This window comes from Barbatula barbatula (assembly GCF_947034865.1).
Source record: "Barbatula barbatula genome assembly, chromosome: 21".
NCBI classification, from domain to species: domain Eukaryota; kingdom Metazoa; phylum Chordata; class Actinopteri; order Cypriniformes; family Nemacheilidae; genus Barbatula; species Barbatula barbatula.
Window position 1 is genome coordinate 7,776,900 of NC_136784.1, and position 19,955 is coordinate 7,796,854.

At 37.5% G+C, this 19,955-nt stretch overlaps 1 protein-coding gene across 1 annotated transcript in view; it reads left to right on the forward strand.

The window, feature by feature from the left end:
- Nucleotides 1–19,955, forward strand: part of csmd3b (CUB and Sushi multiple domains 3b) — a gene marked incomplete at both ends in the record, with an annotated part of 310,902 nt that overhangs the window by 220,261 nt on the left and 70,686 nt on the right. The window contains 6 exons of the mRNA XM_079485065.1: nt 45–232; nt 822–1,016; nt 2,463–2,579; nt 18,114–18,227; nt 18,392–18,487; nt 19,922–19,948. Of these exons, the coding sequence (XP_079341191.1) occupies nt 45–232; nt 822–1,016; nt 2,463–2,579; nt 18,114–18,227; nt 18,392–18,487; nt 19,922–19,948 (737 nt within the window). The remainder of the gene's footprint in view (nt 1–44; nt 233–821; nt 1,017–2,462; nt 2,580–18,113; nt 18,228–18,391; nt 18,488–19,921; nt 19,949–19,955) is intronic.

Genomic DNA, 19,955 nt, shown 5'->3' on the forward strand with positions numbered 1-19,955 from the left:
GATTCCCACCACCATCCACTTTTTTATTTCCTTCTCTTTTATAGCTTCAGCATTGAGCCCAACTATGACTTTTTATATATCTACGATGGCCCAGACAGTAACAGTCCATTGATAGGCAGTTTTCAAGACAGTAAGCTTCCGGAACGGATCGAGAGCAGTTCCTACACCATGTACCTGGCCTTTCGCAGCGATGGATCTGTTAGCTATACCGGTTTCCACTTGGAGTACAAAGGTAACATAGGCTTCATAAAGCTTGCATCAAAGAACCTTAATTATTTAGTTATTATTTTGATGCCGAATTATGAAGAATCTATTTTTTCTTTTTGCACTGATAAATCCCGCTCAAGCAGGAACGTTTATTTAAAAAGTAATCCATTTTGATTTCATGCTAACACTTCATGGGCCCTATCATCTCTTTTTAAAGGATAATATCAGTGTGTGCACACACATCTGACTGACTGCCTATTGGGGATGAGCAATGAACCCAAACAATCACAGAAAAATATTTTACAACCTTTGATGGTATTTGATATATTAATACAGAAGATATTTATATGCTCTGAAGTGGTTAAAAACATGATTTTATTTGTCAGAGAACCCACCCACTGTTGTCAAGTCAATTTGAAGCATTTAATGCGCATGCATTAAAAATCTGGAAAAAATTGAAAAGATGTGTTCAAATAAGGTTTATTTTTAAAGTATGTGCCTTTTTTCTGAGAAAATGATTCTAAACAGAAGAATTCAGTTCTAAACACCCTGCAAGGGAAATCTGAGAATTCTTCAAGTGTTTCTTTGTTTTTCCTCCAACTTCTCCGTTACAGCCAAGCTGAGGGAGTCATGTTTCGATCCCGGTAATGTGATGAATGGCACTCGGCTGGGCAGTGACTACAAGCTGGGCTCCACCGTGACCTTCTACTGTGAAGCAGGCTATGTCCTCCAGGGCTATTCCACGCTTACCTGCATCATGGGAGATGATGGTAGACCCGGCTGGAATAGGGGGCTACCCAGCTGTCAAGGTCTTTACAGAAAGTTTTTTCTACAAAATGCTGTATCTTAGATTATCCAGTACTATAAAACAACAACAAATGTTTTACGTGTAAAGAAGTAAACATCCAGTTATATTTGTATATTTCATATCATCAGTGTAAATACACAATTGTCACTTTTTTATAGTGACATTGTTTTAAAGGTGCAGTTTGTAACAATTTTGCAGTAAAATATCCAAAAACCACTTGGCCAGTGATATATATTTTGTTCAGATGAGTACTTACAATATTTTAAATGTTTCCAACTACTTGTAAATCATGAGAAATTCGGCATTCTCTGAGAAACACGTTCAGCCATCAACATCATCCATTGCCATCTATTTAAAAAAATTGCATCTGCTATCCTTAAACAACACACCTGGATGCTAAGCATCATGTTTATTTCTATGTCGATGAACATTCATCACAATCAACTAAACGCTGATTTCTTTAAAGTATGAAATGTTCATGGGACAAACTCGTTGCATAGACATTTCCACAACCATAAACATGAAACGGCATTAAACGATATGTGATTGGTTGCTTGACCTGTCAGTCAAAATGGCCTTTTGGACGGGCGTTAAACATAAAGCAGCCACTGTTTCAAGACCTTCAGTATGAATCTGCTGCATGTCTTTTAATCATAAGTAATGCATAAATAATGTTGTTGTTGTTTTGATCGTGCACCCTCAAGCGGCAGTTTTTTACAAACTGTAGCTTTAAATAGAGATTCACTGATATATCGCCAATATTTTAAAAACATCTGAATTATCAGGGCAGATCTATCCTGTCAATCAAAATTTGTATTTAGGAAATGTTAAGAAACTTCACTGAACATCATTGATGTTCAATATAAATCAGAATTGTTTATATTTTTAAGAATTAGTTCATATTAATTTAGTCAGTATCAGTATAGACAGATATCACACTGAATAATCAACTAGCGACAATTAGTATCAATGCATCTCTAGTTTTAAGTTGTCCCAATTTGTCTCTGTGACAAGGGTCTCTACACAGGGTCCAAAATAACACTGGTCAAAGTGTGACTATGGTGCCAAATCCTGTCGAATGTGACCGGAGTTATTTAAAAAAAGAGCATATAATTTCAAAAAAAGTGTGCAGGTAACCTGAAAGTGCTTGAATCCATTCAAAATAGAAACTCTTTAAACAAGCAGTGTTAGGTGAATCTCTGAAAATGTGTTACATCCAACAGCAAAATTACAACAATTTTGGCCCGCTGCCGCTGATCAAAGGAAAAAACATGCTTTTATGTCAAACTGGTACTTCTCAATTCCTCAGTAGGCTTGGTCATTTAGGTTGAGATTGGTATATCAAAAACTAAATTATTTATCATGACTGTTTAAGCTATAAACAGCAATCAATGAATATGTGTGTGTGTGTGTGTGTGTGTATGTGTGTGTGTGTTTGTGCGAACAGCACCTTGTGGAAGCCGCTCGACTGGAACAGAGGGGACCGTTCTGTCACCCAACTTCCCAAGGAACTACACGACAGGACAGAGCTGTGTGTATGCCATCTCTGTGCCCAGGGAGTTCGGTAGGTACCTGAAAACACAAAACAAAACAATCAGATTTAACCGCAAACCAAAATACTGACGTATACTGGAGCACTGCATAGCTGCAGAGACAGCCATGGAAAAACATTTTTCTGATCTTAAAATGTGCTATTTATAGGTATGTGACATGTTTAGGTGAAATCCTAATTTTTGTTTCATTCTAAGTTACTAACAATATTTTGTCACTTAACTTTGTCGCCCCGGTTTAATTTAGTTGAACTTCAACAGACACAAGACTGGAACTTAAATTTTTTCGCAGCTGTGTGCGCGTAAGGATACCCCACAGGTTTAGGGCTAAACTGCATTGGAAAAACACTGATACACATATAAAGTCTGATCTGTAGTTTATGTTTTACATGAGGCACTTGTCCACTTACATGTTAAGTGCGTGAAACACTATTCAATTTGTATGACCAGCGAGCAGTTGGAGTCTGATATGGATTATGCAAATGTATACAAGTCTCCCCGAATTAATTTATATCCACGGATTTGCTCAGGAGGTGATCAGGAGCTGTGTAACTTAGCAACTAGCTTCCTTCTCACGCTCTTTCACTAGAAAGCTTCAAGCCAGAGGAAGAGCTGTCAAGGGGTAAGATGAGATACAGTCTCCGCATCCCTGTGTCACTGCGCAGAGACCACACTTTACAAACTTTCAGTCTAAAAAGATTGACATCACCCTAAAACATCACAGGTTTAGAATGACTCACATTAGCTAGCTTAATTCATAGTTGTTCATAATAATTCTTTTGATATTAAGGTTTACAGAACCAAAAGCTGATTTTGCCAGTAAGTTATGTCCCACCGAGAAGCCTCGACCTGCTGTTTTCCAAGGAGACCCTTAAAATGTCTGTTAACAGCCTGTGATTGTAATGTTCAAGCTTCAGACGGAAATTACATTGTACGGTGATGAAAGGTTGAAATAAGAAAAACTACTCTAAACTTCCCGGTCCCGGCTCTCTCTGTAAATGAAAGGCACATTGTGCTCTCGGTCCTGTACAAATACGGCTGTAGTGTTTTGAAGTGTTGGTGTTGAAAGCAGGACAAAACAGTCTCCTCTTGTAAATGTAACTGTCAGTTTAACTATTATGGGGATTCTGGACCTGTCTCACAAGCATCGTTTGCCATTATGTGGCTCGTGCGTGATGTTTCCCCTGGGGCTCGTCTCCGGTCTTTGGACTGCTTGCACTCTGATGGAAGGTCCTAAGTGATATAGATGTCATTTGAAATAAAGCTTTAATAGATAGCTGACTGAATGTGAAAATCAAAGCTATGCAAATGAAAAGGAGTGAAAATGAATTGTCAGCAGCTGAGGTGGTTTTAGCTTCTGAAACATACATTATACCATTAAACTCACAAGCACGGTGTTAAACATTGGCACGTATGCGCGCAATGCCAAACGCTGTTTAAATATTGCTCGGCTGTACAATTTGCAACATGTTGGCATTTTCAAATTGGATTAAATTGAATTTTCATTTCTGTTAAAATGAGCTGGAATACAAATCGTTGCAAAGCTATTTTTTTATAGAAAAAAACAACAACATTGGAATTGGTATTTGTGTTGGTTTCAAGAAAGAGAATGTGCCAACGGGACAAAATAATTGTTCAGTGATTTCAATGGATTTTCACCCCAGGTAACCGCTGCTTGAAATCTAGACATAAAAAATAGCACCAATCTGTTTCCTTGAACTGTGTTTGAAGCCTTAAGCAAGTGATTGGACTTGCAAAGAGGCTGAAGTTCTTTTACATTCGGAATAATTAGTAAACCACATCACGCGCTTTCAAAATGATTTCCGCAAAGATTCATCCATTTTACCCAATTAACATTAACCGCTTGGCACGTAGGGCATACGTTTTAAAAAAATGAATGAATGCAGCCCTGGCCAAAATACTTCGCAACACTTAACTGAACAGTTTCCACGCGCTGTTTTCATTAGTCCTGTTTGGATTTGGTATAACATTTTCATCAGTTGTTCTGTTACCTTAATTCACTTAGCAGATGTGCTCTAAAACCTTGTGAGATGCCTAATACCCAGGATCTACCTTCTAAGGTTGCATCTTAATCTTCATAAAACCTCACAAATTGGCCGCCATTTTATCTTGCACACAAGTAATTTGATATTAAGTGTTATGCTATGGGATAGTGTATAAGCGTACTGTGTACAAATCTTTTTGCTTTCCTGTAGCTCAGTGGGTAAGAGCATTGCGTTAACAACACAAAGTATCTGGATTGCAGATACCTATGTATAAATGTATAGGATAATGCAATGCAAGTCACTTTGGATAAAAGCGTCTTCCAAATGCCTAAATCCCAAAATGTAAATGTTAATTACAATGCACTTATATTCATTCACAGTCTACACAGTATTAAATGACATATTTTAGCACCACCATTTAGAATTTTTTTACACAGCACATCACAATACAATTTGGGATTACGATAAGGATATATGTTATGCCGTTTTAGCATGATGTAGACGCCAAGACTTGAAAAGCCTTTACACCTGAGATGCCTTAAAGTGATTCATTCAGAAATGATTCATTCATTCTTGTGATTTCAAACCTGTATGACTTTCTTTTTTCCGAATGTATGTATCAATCCAAGTGAATGGGTGCCAGTTGACAACATTCTTCAAAATATCTTCTTTTGTGTTCTGTGAAAAAAAGTCATACAGTCTAAAGAAAAAAAGTCATACAGGCAGGGCTGGTTTGGGACCAAAAAGAGGCCCTGACCTTTGACAAGAGGTCCGTCGGTTCCATCCATGCACAATTGCTTTCTGGGTTTTCCGGATCCTTTGAAAACAGCCTCTGTTGGGAGATTACTAGTTTTTCGAACAAAGTGTATATTTTGTATAATTTCATACCAGCAAACTAGTCGCTTTTGGTCAAAATTCACAGTTTTAAATCAGAAATAGATCATTTATTTGAATCGAGTAAATCAGAATTCATTTTGTTTTTGGTGGGGGGAGTCTTAGTCTCTACTCTCGAGCATCTGAAAATGGATTCGTTTGGCCAATCAGAATCACGATAACAGCTAACAGGTCGTCTTTTTTGGTCCTTAGGCCAACCAGAATCACGCATTCTAAACGTCATGTTTGCGTCTGTGAATGCATTGCTGAAAGGGACGAACCCAAAGTGTTGTCTCTGATGAAAACGCTTTGCTTCCGATGGACACGCATCCTTTGTATTAGGAAAGACTTAGGAAGGTGCAACTTTCAGAATTTGTAGACAAATAAAAACAATTTTAGATGTTTAATCAAGACTTGGAGCAATGGGATCACGAGATGAGGGCAATGTATTTATTTTTATGAAAATCTCAAATTCGAACAAAATCCAATTTTTTTTTCCTGTAGATCAAAATAATTGTAATGTGATTGACTGCTGCTCCATTTGTGGCATGTGGTGCAACTGAAAAAAGTCTTAGCAGGCCAAAATACTGAAGAAAGTGACAATCCCCCCACAAGTATAAAAATACTTGAAAATAACACTTCAAATAATCCTTTGTGTTTTAATGACGGAAAAAACATGAAAACAATAGAAAATGAAAGAGGGAGATCAAATCTAGTGTTTGCTGAGCATGTGGATGGTGGACACCTGCTAGGAGGAGCTTTTCATTATCATGCACCTGAAGTATCATCACACATCCAGCCCAAAAGACTTAAAAAGCTTAAAGTGCCTTGTAGAACAAAGCCTGGTCTGAGCGTGTGCGTTTGACTGGAGATAAATATCTTACAGTGGTCATAAAACCTTTTGATTTGTCGGATATAAAAAAACTGAATTGAAATGGATCATATAACCCACAAGAGTTTAGCCTTGTGCTTGCTGTGTGTATTGATTTCTGTTATATTTTGAAAGCGGTTTGCTGGATTTATTGAGTGGTTCTAAATTTAGCATTTTGTTCAAAAACATACATTAAATCTATTCAGACTTAAAAGCAATTGTAACAATAACATTGCCATTTCTGTGAGTGGATTTTTGGCAAAGTTGAATAGTGTGAGTCCTTTAATGGCCGATGTGATAATGGCCAATGGCTAATACACTATGATGCAATTTAATAATAGCAAATAAGGTGTATTGAAAGTGGCTAAATTTAAATGAAAATCTTTTTTGCAGGTGCCTTGTTCTAACTACATGGAACTACAAGAAACAGTAATCTATATTTTTTCAAGAAGCTATTATGCACTATATTACTATCATGATCGAAAATCTGATCTGTAATCTGTCATATTCTCATCATTCAGACTTTTGATTTAAAATTTTCACAGAAGGAAACCACCAACGCACAAAAACGCGTGTGCGGACGTACGCTCCTCAATTCGCTTATTTCATCTGTACGGCAGAGCTCTGAAGCCCTCTGTTAAAAAATGCAGCACTCCACTGCCTTTTTTAATGTTTCATTATTCTGTCACAAAGAATGATGCCGGCAATATTTCACACAATGACAGGTTTGGTCTGAGAGATGCATTATTCAGTGCATGCACCCCCATCCCATGTTACCGTCGGCTCCCGCCGCCCCCACTGGCCCAAGGCAGTCAATACAAATATGTAGGGGAATCCTCACTCCTCACAGATGGTAAAGGGTCAGTGGAAAGCGAAATTGATGATCTCTGACTGCTAAATGGTCTGTTATGAAGCCAAAAACCTTAGTGACTAGATTACGGTTTCATTACCGGCCTGCTGTTTTGGAACAGGTTTTCGGATGGACTTACATGTGGGTATAATGTGTTTTTAAGTGTTGATCAAGATCTGCATCCGTGCTTTTCACAGCTCAGAATAGAAAGCACTCGTGTTGCCAAACAGCGGTGAGCCTTCATTGTGGTAGACTTGAAAAAGTAACAGCGAGCAACTGTTAAGTGAGATGTTAGTTTTACTTCAGAGCTTTAATTATCTGTTCGCTTGTCTGATTCAGATTTAATGTGGAATCTTTTATCAGATGAGAGCTTTGTGTTGAGTTTAAATATACGATACGCGTTATGCATTAGTCAAACAGTCCAAGCATCTCTGTGAATGCCTGGAACACTTACTTCCCAAGTGGTAAACACGGGTCCAGACACTTCTGGTTTAATTGTATTCATTTTTATTTTTTAACTAATTATTATTCAACGTGTTCATTCAGTTATTAATGTTCTGTTGGTTCTGTATTCTTTTCAAACATTTGTGCAGTGTTAAAACAACTGAAATAGTAAATTCTTCTGGATCAGCGTTGTCTACATTTTTCAATATGGTCTATGCCTAAAAGAAGAAGAAAAGTTGTCTTTTGGTAACTAGTTGTTATTAACATGCCTATTATCGGCATATTGGCTGTTTATGCGTACTTAGAAAGCACATATTTTGCATTACCATATTCTACAAACCTAATCCTACCCAATACCTAAACCTAATTTACTGAACTATCAATAAGCAACAAATGAAGAATATATTGAGGAAAAAGTCATAATTAATGGTTTGTTAATAGCGAGAATTGCCCCCTATACTGAAGTGCCCCCTATACTGAAGTATTCAGTACACAGAAATAACAGAATTTTTGTCATTTACATCCAATTGAGATTATAGTATTTAGTCATTTTTAGATTATAAGGTAACATTATTCAATTGAAACTGTTTAATTCTAGTTATTTATTAATTGTTGTAGAATTAATATTGTTTTTTACGTTTTATGTTTCCAGCATAGACCGCTACTCTACACCAGCACATTTGCACATGAAAAAGTGTCTAAATTACTTGACCTAAGTAAGACATCATATAAATATTTCAATCCATCATAAGGAATTTTTGAACACTCTCTAGTACTTTACCTTAAAATTACTTGGGTTCAAATTTGATATGCATTCGTATGAAGTTGTAAAATTAAGAAGAAAAAAACTATTAATAAAGATAAAGATTTTATTATTACCATGGTTGTGAAAGTTATTATAAACGAATGCATATAGAATTCTTAAATAAACTTCCCTTTTGAACGCCTGAGGCAAGCATTAGGGCAGTTACACCGTCTGTATTTTTGTCATGGCTGTCAGTTGGAAATACTCAACTAAATAGCTTTTCCCCTGACTGAGTCTGACCTCCATAAAAACACAAACACAGTCACAGTTTCGAACCCGTCTTTGACACCGTCTCTCTCTTGCCAAGGGATCACTCTTCACTTTCTACAAAGCTACTATATAAGGCCTGAGAGAATTGGGAATTGCAAGCCCCTGAGCCAAAACATCAAAAAGCGGCAGAAGTCAAGGCAAAGTTCATTCACCAGAGAGAGACAGAAAGCTGAAGAACACCAGTGCTCCATATATTATTGTATTTTTTTACTCCAGTCAGACCAAAGGCACTTAGGTTCCCTCTTAAATCATAATCAAGGAGGCAAAAAGTGTGATTTCTTGACTTTGCCATTAGCTAAGGGCACTTAAGAACTGTGTATTTTTAAGCGTCATTCGCAAATATCTCAGCCGCGGTAGGAAGGCTTTGAAATAATTCCTATTTTTAGTGAGCTGCTAAAGATTTTTGACAGCTCTGAGATTAGTATGTATTAACATTTGACGAGACTGGAATGTAAATAGATCAAAGCCTACTTGGTCTTGTCAATATAAAAGTTTTCACAAATCAATAAGTTTGAACCTTTACATTTATTTATCGCATCTAGTTGCTGGGGGAAGCTATTTTAAATGTGTACTGTACAGTAGGTTTCCAACCTTCAAACTTTGATTTAATCTGTGCACGCCAGCAAATTCATCAACGTTCCTACAGAATTGATCTTTAGGGTCAGTGCACTCATTTAACATAGTGAAGCCATTGTTACTATTGCTCAAATAATAGCAAAGAAGCGGATGTTATTCAGGAAACAGTGAAGGTTAAACGGAAAAGTGCAATATACATAACTCTCATCCATACCATTTGAGGTAAATGGCCATATATCTAATTGACCATGCAGGGTGATGAGATCCATCATAATTATCTAAGTGCTTCCATTGCCAGAACAGCACGCTGATGCCCTGTGATAGAGCACTAACCTGTCTTTAGTCATAATTGCAAGCTTAAGTATGCACTTTAGAAGTATGCATGCTCTTATGAGTTAGTTGATAGTTTTGCTGTTGTGGTTATTAGTCTAGTTATTTCATTCTCGATTGAGGCAGAAATGCTGAATAAAATAACATTGTGTCAAGACAGAGGTCTTAGGTCAGGATCCCAGAATGAAGATTTGTTGTGCTCCTATTTTTGACTGAGCAGTAAACACAAGTGCTTATGTAATCGTTTAGCAGACTGTTTTATCTTTCGCGTCTTACTGTACACTTGATACAGGGACAGTGGAGGAAACCACTTAACCTGCGAGCAACCTGCTGTAAAGCATTTTGTTCAAGCACACAGTGATAATGGCTCCGGCATTGACCTTCTGCTCACCACCCTCAGGTTTAAACCTTCAGAGGACCATACATTGATAATGATAACATGAATTATTTTTCTCTCTTCAAGACCAACATATGAAACATATGGATATGAAAATGTTCTTTTTTTATTCAAATCGTTAAAAATGTTATGTTGCAGAGAACCCATAGTGAGTCATTATTTATGTTCCATAAATCATTCTGTGCACAGTAAGCATTTTAACTCTACTCGAGGTATTTATTCATTTATGTGTGGTGTGTTTTTTTACTTTACATTACATTATAAGGCATATATGGTACTACTTTGTACTCCACTGCATTTCTTAAATACATGTTTTTTTTACTTTTAATTTAAATTGTAGTTAACAATTAAGTTCTAGATTTTAAAATTAATATATTAAAAAAAGATAACCAAAGATTTTTTAAATTATTTGTCCTTTTTATAATATATAAACAGTTTCTACCCTATAAAATATTTTAGAGCTTGACATCAACTGGAAAATACATTTCTGTGAGTGGGATGGGGGCCTTTGAATATTGTTGAATACTATACTTTATAATGTAGGCAAATATTTTTTTCCAAAGGAAGAACCCTCTGATAAAGTACAGATAGTTTAAAATGAACTCCAAAGCCTTAAAGAGATAGTTCACCCCACAATGTAAATGATGTCATAATTTACTCCCCCTCGTGAATGTTCTTCAAAATACCTTCTTTGTTTTCCGCAGAAGAAAGAAAGTCATACAGGTTTGAAATGACAAGAGGGGGAGTAAATGATGACAGAATTTTTCAAATACTTACTTGTTTGTTGTTTTAGCTTTTTGCTTTAGTATGTTAGTAGTATTTTACAAATCTGAACTTAATGATGGCACAAAAACATGTTTTAAAGAACTGTTGGTGATCTTGCTTTGCTTGCCATTTAGATGTAGTTAAATTGGAAGCCACATTTTTTCATGTTAATTTCCCCCCCCCCCTTGTTTAATATAATGATAAAAATGATCAGATTCACCTGAAATGACATATTTCAAAATTTATGAACTAATAGACATCTGTTTTCCTCCATTTTCTCTGTGTCTCTCTCCAGCAGTGTGTAGATTCTCTGTCCCCACCATGTGGTGAAATGTAAAGCTGTTGTTTTCCGCAGCACGCAGCATAAAAGATGCTCTGTACGGAGAACAACTGTGCACAGGTGGCTCTGCATTTTGCTTGTTTCTGTCTCCCTTCCTGAATATTTAGTTTTATGATCATTGAGTTGACACAATGATCTGACATTGACAGATGTCCTGATGAAGCAAAACAAACTATGAATCTGTGATCATACATGTTAGCCATTAATTATTCATACCCGGAGCAAATGTCTGAGAGCCGTGGGCTTATGTCTGCAGTGTTATATTTCTTGTGTGCAGTGCGGTGGAAAGAGACAAACCATGAGCCCTCCTGGCAGTATGGGATTAAGATGTGTTGTTCTTGAGATAGTAAAGTTAGCAGACCACAGAAAGAACCTGGCTGAAAGTTAAGACATTTTTTTCTTATTTATCAGCCCAGACTGAAGGTTGTGCATCTGTGCATTGCTGTATGAGTCCCAGCAACACTTGCTTTTGCCTGAACATTCAATGAGCCCTGAGGTTTCTCCTGCCTCATAGAGATCTTGGCAGATTGCGCGAGAGATCCAGTGGGACTCGGTATTGATGTGTGAGGCTGATGTCCGGCCCATGCCTTCAAAACCAGACAGGTGTGCTAGGAAACAGTGCAAAGACGTTTGGCGTCTAGCTCTAAGCGAGAAGATGCCCCTGAGGTGTGTATCTCAACACGAGCGACTGCTCTCGTCTGAGTTTTACATCGTTAGGAGACAGAGTCGAAAGAGAACCAAGGCACGGACAGTCACAAGCTCGGCACACAAAACAGTAATAAACCATATGCTCCAAACATGCTTGCGTGTCGTGTCTGGATCCATGCGCTCGCTCATTAGCTCAGTCTTGGATTGCATGAGGTACAAGTGAAACTACGATCTGACCCATCATTTCCATGGAAACGGCACATGCCTGGTAAAGCAATGCTGCCAACAGTATCACATCGAAAAGTACCAAAGCGATAAGCTGTTTCCAGTGTCCTTGGGGTTGCTCTTTGTATTATAAGGATGTGTGTATAATTGTCCAAATGTGACTGACGATAACGTCCCCTCAAACCATTTATAAAGTTTGAGTTTTGTGTTGACCATGTTTAAACTAATTTATATCTATGTAATTATTTAATGTAATGTCCATACATAGTTCGTCTCGGTTGTGTATGTAACCTCTGTTCCCTGATGGAGGGAACGAGACGTTGTGTCGAACCGACCGATGGGGTTTGCCTTGAGAACCTCATCTGTCGGTTCGACACAACGTCGAGAGACCGACAGAAAGCGATCGTCTCGGTTACGTACAGTATGAAACCTCTGTTCCCTGATGGAGGGAATGAGACGTTGTGTCGAACCGACAGATGATAGGTTATATATTCTGTATTATAAATTTGTATTATAAATTATGTAATATAATTATAAAATATAGTATCATTGTTTATATAATTATTACCTTCCTCATTTAAAAAATGCTCGACGGGCGATCTTACCGCCATCAGAATTATTTATTTGGAACAGAATAAGACCCTTCCAAAGATGGAGACAATTCTTTCATATAGTATTGTATGGTATAGCATCAATGTGTGTTTTAATTGGAATTACTTGAATAGATAATATGTTTTTTAAATTTACATTCATGAATTATCAAAAATCATTCATGCTTACATTGTTTTATACTTTACATTTGTTTCTTAGTATGTGAAAAACTCTGTGATCTAACCAATGACCTTGCAATGCTCTAACCTCTGAGCCATGGGAAAGCTTTTTTGAAAGGAGACATCCCAACACTTTTGTCCATTTTTTGTCAATTTCTGCCTTCCTTTCAAAGCGCAGAATGTTAGTTGCTTAATTATCTTAATTTGTGTTGCGAAGATAAACGGATGTCCTAGGTTTGTCGAAAAAAACTTGATGGTGTTAATTTATTGCAGAAGTTTCCTTTAAAAGAATAGTTCACCTGTAGGATTGAACCTTCGTATTAAATGTAGAATGAAATCTCCTGCCAAAAATATAAATGACGTTGTTGATTTTAAAGTCCTTGATCCGTCTGAGATCCAGCTGAGACACAGGTACACATCATACTCTTGCATATTTACAGCTGGATTATTTCTCTGGTTATACACTCTTATCACGTCACAATTTGACACCTACTGACAAATAAGATGGCGCTGCTGCAAATCACATGACTTGTCTTTCTCATCTCCTGCACTGACCCCATTCCAGACCTGACTGACAGGGTTATCAGATCCTCTCCAGCTCATCTGAACCTAGATCTGTGCGTTGGCATGCTGTGTTGCCTTGATATTATGTTTTAAGCAGGCAGGCTTTTAAAGTCACAATGGAATTATGTGAAATACCTTTCACAACCGGTTATACTTCTGACTTATTTAGGAATGAAATGGGGTATTTGAGGAAATCTGTTGGGCGGGACTTGGGTCTAATTGTTGGTATAAAAATGATTCACTTTTCACTTTTTGAGTGAACTAAACTTTATGTCATCGTTCAGGCACCAAGCATTTAACATATAACCTCAATTTAAGAACTCAATTTATTATTTTAAGTATTTTATCTCCCTTTACATAGAAGCACTCATGACCTGTTGATATATTCACATGTTAAATGTTTTTGTCTGCAAGATATGTGGTTCTAGCTTTCCTTTTGAAAACAGCCGGGTGTCTGAGCCTCTATCAGATGTATTTTTCTGTAACTGCAGGAATGCCATCCCAGCATCTTTAACCGATTATGCTAATATAAGTATATTGAAATCATGCCTCTGTGCACCTCAGTTGTCACAGGAAGTAGGAAAGGTGTGTTTTTCACCTCCCTTCCACTTCCCCCCATTCAAATTGCAAATTTAATTGGTGATCTAGTTCAGGTCCACAGAAAAATACCAGAGAGCGATGGAGAGGCAGGGAACCACGGACTGATTTTTTTTTTTAATAGTGCAAGTTACAAAAAAAGAGGAAAAGGGTGCGAATTAATCACAGTCCTCATTTCCATTGAAGCCAGTAAGGATCTGTCAAAGTGTGTTAAGTGTAAGGGGGTGTGCAGAAAAGGCCAATCTTCTGCAGTGTTTACGAGTTGGTGGAAAAACTGAGAGTGAAAGCCAAAGAAAAGCTAAACATTTTTTCAGAGAGCCGTTTTTTGTGTGGAAACCATCTATAATTATGTATGTGAGAGTTGCTTGTCATTTATTCTTTTGGAGCGTATGCTTTTGCATATTCTTTGGAGCGTATGCACAAAGTAATTGTACTCTGAATGGGTCAGAAGGTGTGTATGAACCTGGCCATGCAATATTAATAAATATCACAATACAATACTATTGCGGTTGTTTGTATGTGTAGAGTTTGCCAAAGTGGGATCCAACATTATACTCATTTTTATTTCCTCGGCATTGAACTTTGCGTAATTATATTCTCATTCTCAGTCAAATATAAATAGATGACGGTAAGCACGGAGTGTTTCCACTCGCTCTGAACTGCGGTCAATCTCCCTTCCAAAAATATTCATGTGAAAAGTGTATCTAAAGATATCCGTTGTTGGCATGAGAACGTCATGACAACGTTGACTTCTGTTTCCTCTCGTTTTAACTGTCGGTTATTTGAGGCTTTCTCTTATTCCATTTTCTGTCAGAACGTCAAGGAGATACATAGACCTTTTCAGTCGAAGCACCTCTCGCATGTCACACACAGATCCCGCTTCAAATGGCATCTTACAAAAAAGGGCTGAAGTGAGAAAGAGTGCAAGGAAGGGCATCAAAAGACTGCGGATGAGCTGTCTTTCCTGTGCTGGAATGACTTAACTCTGGCTCCTGACTGCTGTGGGGATCCTGCTGAGAAACCGTCTCTGATTCTTTGCCAGTGAATACTACTGTAGGTCCCTCTTGTAATTAAAGTGCACTTAAGTGGCTACTCATTATGACAATAGCATACTTTCAGAGTTCATACTTCATGACAAAGCAATAGTCGGACGAAATTAACTCAAACATTTCTCTTGGCATTTCTTTAGTGGTGATCTAATGACCAAAGCTAATGTAAGAGTCAGGTACACTTTTTAAGTGCACTAAATAATGTGCTGAAGTTGCCCTGACAGTATTTTCAGTATTAGACAGTAAATTATTAAATGTACTTTTTTTAAATACACAGACCCATTCAAACTAAAGTCATAGACATACATAATTACATTAACATTCATTTTTTTCAGCGAGATCTTTTCTAAGCAAACTTCTTTCCTCAAGGGTCCCTCTGATGAAAATATCCATAACCACCGAGACATTTCAAATATACATGAACTGCTCGATCACAGCGAACGTTTTCAGCTTGGCCGTACAAAGGATGTCAGCTTGTCATCATCTTTAAAAGATCTCAGAGAAGCAAAGCAATGCATTAGTGACCCCTGGCTTAATGTAATTATAATGGGTTCAGTGTGATTACAAGTGTGCACTACTTAAGCCATGTACATTATTCATATGTGTGGAAAGGGACCTGAGATTAAAGTAAAGAACTGGCACCAAATCATTTTCTCCCTTCCAGATTGATTTGTTTCTTCTCATTGCCCCGTTTTGTTTGGTTTGATGCATGTAAGCGAAGCACAATTGTTTTTTGACATGAAGTGGTAATTGTCTTGGCATCGCCGGAGACTTGGAGATGGGAAACTCAAGAATAATGCATCGAGGGCCGACGCTATCTTCTCTTCTATTGTTTTTATCAAGGGCATAGGGGACGAGTCTACTCCCAGCATGCAAGCTGGGGATGGATTTGATTTTCCAGTGCTCACAGCCACCTTCAATAACAGCCTCAACAATAACTACCCACAATGCAACTGGGTCTTGAATTCGTTATTTTTCCCCTTTATAAGCCATTGGATGTTTCATGGACAGTGCGTTTTAGAAATGGGAGTGTGAGTCTAATTATTTTGGTCAGTGATTTTACTGACTGATATAACATTTTAATGACAATTTTTGAAAATGTTGTGAAATGTTGTCCAGAACTTCATACAGTTGTAGATGGCACTGCGTCCAATGACAATAATGCTGTTAGGTCCGCAGAATCGAGATCTTTGTACTTTAAATGGCCAATGTGTAATTTTTTTGAGGATCTAGTAACTAGGGCTGGACCAGAATTTTTGAATGTTCGTTTGGTGGATTGGCATTCGATTTTCAATTTTGAGATTCAAATATTTATATTTTTGTAACACCTGGCATCCCCCGCGAAGTGGTTGTTCACAGCTCGCGCTGTTCTGTAGTTTATTAAAAGTGTATTAATTCTGAACGTGTCGCGTGTCCATATTGCACCAAAATGCGACACTGCACTCCCTTTGGTCTGCAGCAACACACTGCCATTCGTGAAGTCTATTGGATGAATGGTTCTCGACATATTGCAAATGCAAACAGACAGACAGTCAGACAGACACAGAGATTCCTGCCTTTATTAGAGAGAAGAATATGTTCAGCCCTCTCCCTCCGAAGCTTAGAATATTCAGTGTCGTATACGAAGCTTTGAAGCTCCATTCCAGCCATACTATTAACAGAAATGCAATGCAATACCCTGTACATAACTACTGTATGTCTTCAGCGGTTTAAAAAGAGCTTACATAATGGAATGTTTTATGTTTTTATTACCTTAGAATTAGCTTTTTCTATCTACACACATGTAAGGGTCCCCTAAACAGACAAACTGAGTGAGTCGTTGTTTGCAAGTTGTCAGAGTTCGATTGACTAAGAGAATTTGGAGAATCAGTCTTGCCGAATTGCAAAGACATTGTTAAGGATGTGACATTGACAACAGCAGTGGCCTTTTGTAAATACTAATGCATCTTTGAGCTAATCTCTCTCTCTCTCTCTCTCTCTCTCTCTCTCTCTCTCTCTCTCTCTCTCTCTCTCTCTCTCTCTCTCTCCCAAGATGGATCCAGGGGCCAGATATTTTGTGGCATTTTATGAAAAAGTATTTTTCATAAATCTTATGCAATCAAACATCAGAAAAATAAGCCTACCAACCATAGAATTTATGTTCCAGCATTGTTTAACTGAATAGGTTTTTGGTTCCAAGTTAAAGATTATAAGTCTGTATTTTGGGGGCCGCAAAGCGAAGCACCCTACACAGCGGAGGCCTTACAACGAAAATGTTTCAGAACCACTGCCCTATATACCCATTACATTCATTTAATACGTAGAGTGCACGGATACTACTGTTAAGCTAAGAACTCCATTTTGACACTTAAGATTTCTTATAGGCATTTTCGATTAATTTCACCATGGCAACAGCAGAACAATGCCAATGAGGTCAGTCAGCAGAATCTTTGCCCAACTTATTTTCATAAAATCATGGATGTAATACAGTATTTTGTTTATATACAGTAGGTTTCCTTAGGTCCCAAAGCTATAGGGTAGGGATTTGTAATGTATGTAATGATGATATGAAGCATACTAATGATCCTCTCCTAATGATGGAGACATCAAAGCTTTGGACGGCAAATGAGACTATAACAAGTGAGCTCAATGGAGGACAAAACCAATACGCAGTTGCACTCAGCATGGTACCAAAACATAACAGAGAGATGTTGCTGCATGGTAGCCAATTTAAAAGATTTAAATAAACATACAGCGTTATTACCTCTGAGAGCTCTCGCTAGTTGTAAATGCACAGATCCAGTGAAGGGAAATTATGTGTTAGCTTAATGTTCTCAGTGGCTTTTAAATGTGAATCTAAATGCGTGTATGTAAAAGAGAAATACAGGAAAATCATGCAGTGCACATTTGCTTTTGGTTTTTAAGACTTTCTTCACCCTGCATCAAAACTTTTTGTCAAGTTGTAAAACCGCAGTTTGTCGGGCATTTAGTGTTCAGATTTATTGGTTTGCTGTGAATTGTTGAAACAGATATTTCATAATTTTACGGCAACTGATAAATCGTTCACTGGTGCCCACTCCCAAAAAATAAAATGAATTTCAAAATGGTCTTTAAAAGGCGGTGAGAGATAATGTGGGCTGTATCAGTGTTTTATGAAGTGTTTGACTATTGTTATGTATTTTTTTACAGTTTTGTTTGGACAGTTTGTCCTGTTCCAGACATCACTGAATGATGTGGTGGACATTTACGATGGACCGACACAGCAGGCCGCATTGCTGTCTTCTCTCTCCGGCTCTCACTCAGGTGAACATTTGAACGTTTCAACAGACTTAACATGGTCACAGGTATCCTTTACTACAAATGGATGCAGTAATTCTCTGTTTGGTCTTTCAGAGCCAGAGGAACATCTTTGCGAGTTAAAATGATCTAAAAGACAATTTTGAGATGATTTTTCTGTCTGTTTTTAGGAGAGTCGTTGCCCTTGAGTACTGGAAATCAAATAACTATCAAGTTTACTACAGTTGGACCAGAAACTGCCAAAGGCTTTCACTTTGTGTACCAAGGTCAGCTCTTTTGAGACAGAATGTTTAGATTTGTTATTTATACTGTAGTACAAATAAACTAGACAATCTGCTTCTTATAATCAGAATATATAGTACTGTTGCTCTGCATTTACAACTATTGAGAACTTTTTAGTGCAGCTGAATGTTTTGTACACATAATAAATTACTTCACGGAGGACAAATTATGGCATTCAATATTATAGAAATTCATGTTTGCATATATTCGCATTCAACCATTACCTCAGATCATATGAAACTTGAATACCAGAATCGATGAGATTTTGTAAGTTAGCCGTTGTTGTATTTTGCCAGTTACTGTTAATTCAATGTTACAGAGTTCAAATCCTACAGAGATATTGATTTTTGAAGTATAAACGTTTCAAGCTCTGCAGTGATCGCCCACTCCCATTATGCATTGCAAATGACATATTGAGTCATTCTCTCGACACACTCAAAATTGTAAATATTTTAAACAAACTTTCAATATCTTGCATTCTGTCATATCCTAAGCAGCTGTGGAAATATAAGTAAAGTAGGATCAGCTAATCCGAATATATTTGGTCGAAACGTATTTACTGTAATGTTCTGTCATGTGGAGCAGGAATTTGGACCAAAGTTGGTTCACAGAAGGTATGTCAGTGCAAAAATAAGTGATCAACAAAATATCCTCTCGTGGCTGGTTAAAACAAAAAACAGATCAAATCAAAGATAGTCTCAGGGCTGATTGATTTAGCTTTTGATAATTTATTTTATTCCCATGTAGAAAATATTTGAAAAACTTTGAAGGCTGCTAAATAAAAGTATGCAGTAATTGAGAGGCTCAGAAATTATGTATTTTTGAAGGCTAGGCTGGAAATGCCGTGCTGACATGTATTTTTACCGTAGACTTTTTGATAGATTGTAACAAGGTTCAATAAAAGGAAGGAAGGAGGTGGGAACTGGCGAACATAAAACAACTTTTAGTATAATAAACAAACAATAAAACAAACTTAAAATATAATAAACACAAACATAATTAAACACAACCTACAGCCCAGGCCTGGTACTCTGGTCGAACCCTCCTGTCGCTCGTCCTTTTATGCTCCCGGAGCTCCTCCGTGAGAAATGCGAGACCGGTGCAACACGCAGCTGACAATCGTCCGCTCACAATCACTCGTGTCACCCGCCTCGGACGTTCCCTTATAAAAAATAGATTCAGTGTTGCAAGCAAAAGAAACCAAAATTTGTATGCAGGTCAAGGCCTGACATTTTATAAGTGATGTTTGTTATTGATGATTTAGTTTGTAAGGTAGCTTCCAAAACAGCCACCTTGTATAAATATATACTGTAAATCCTGAACAGTACTGTAAGTTATGATAGAAAACTTTAGCAAACATATCGATAAGATACAACTGCCGACTGTATTTATTTCAATTGATACCAATCCCTTCACAGCTGTGCCAAGGACCAGTGCCACGCAGTGCAGCTC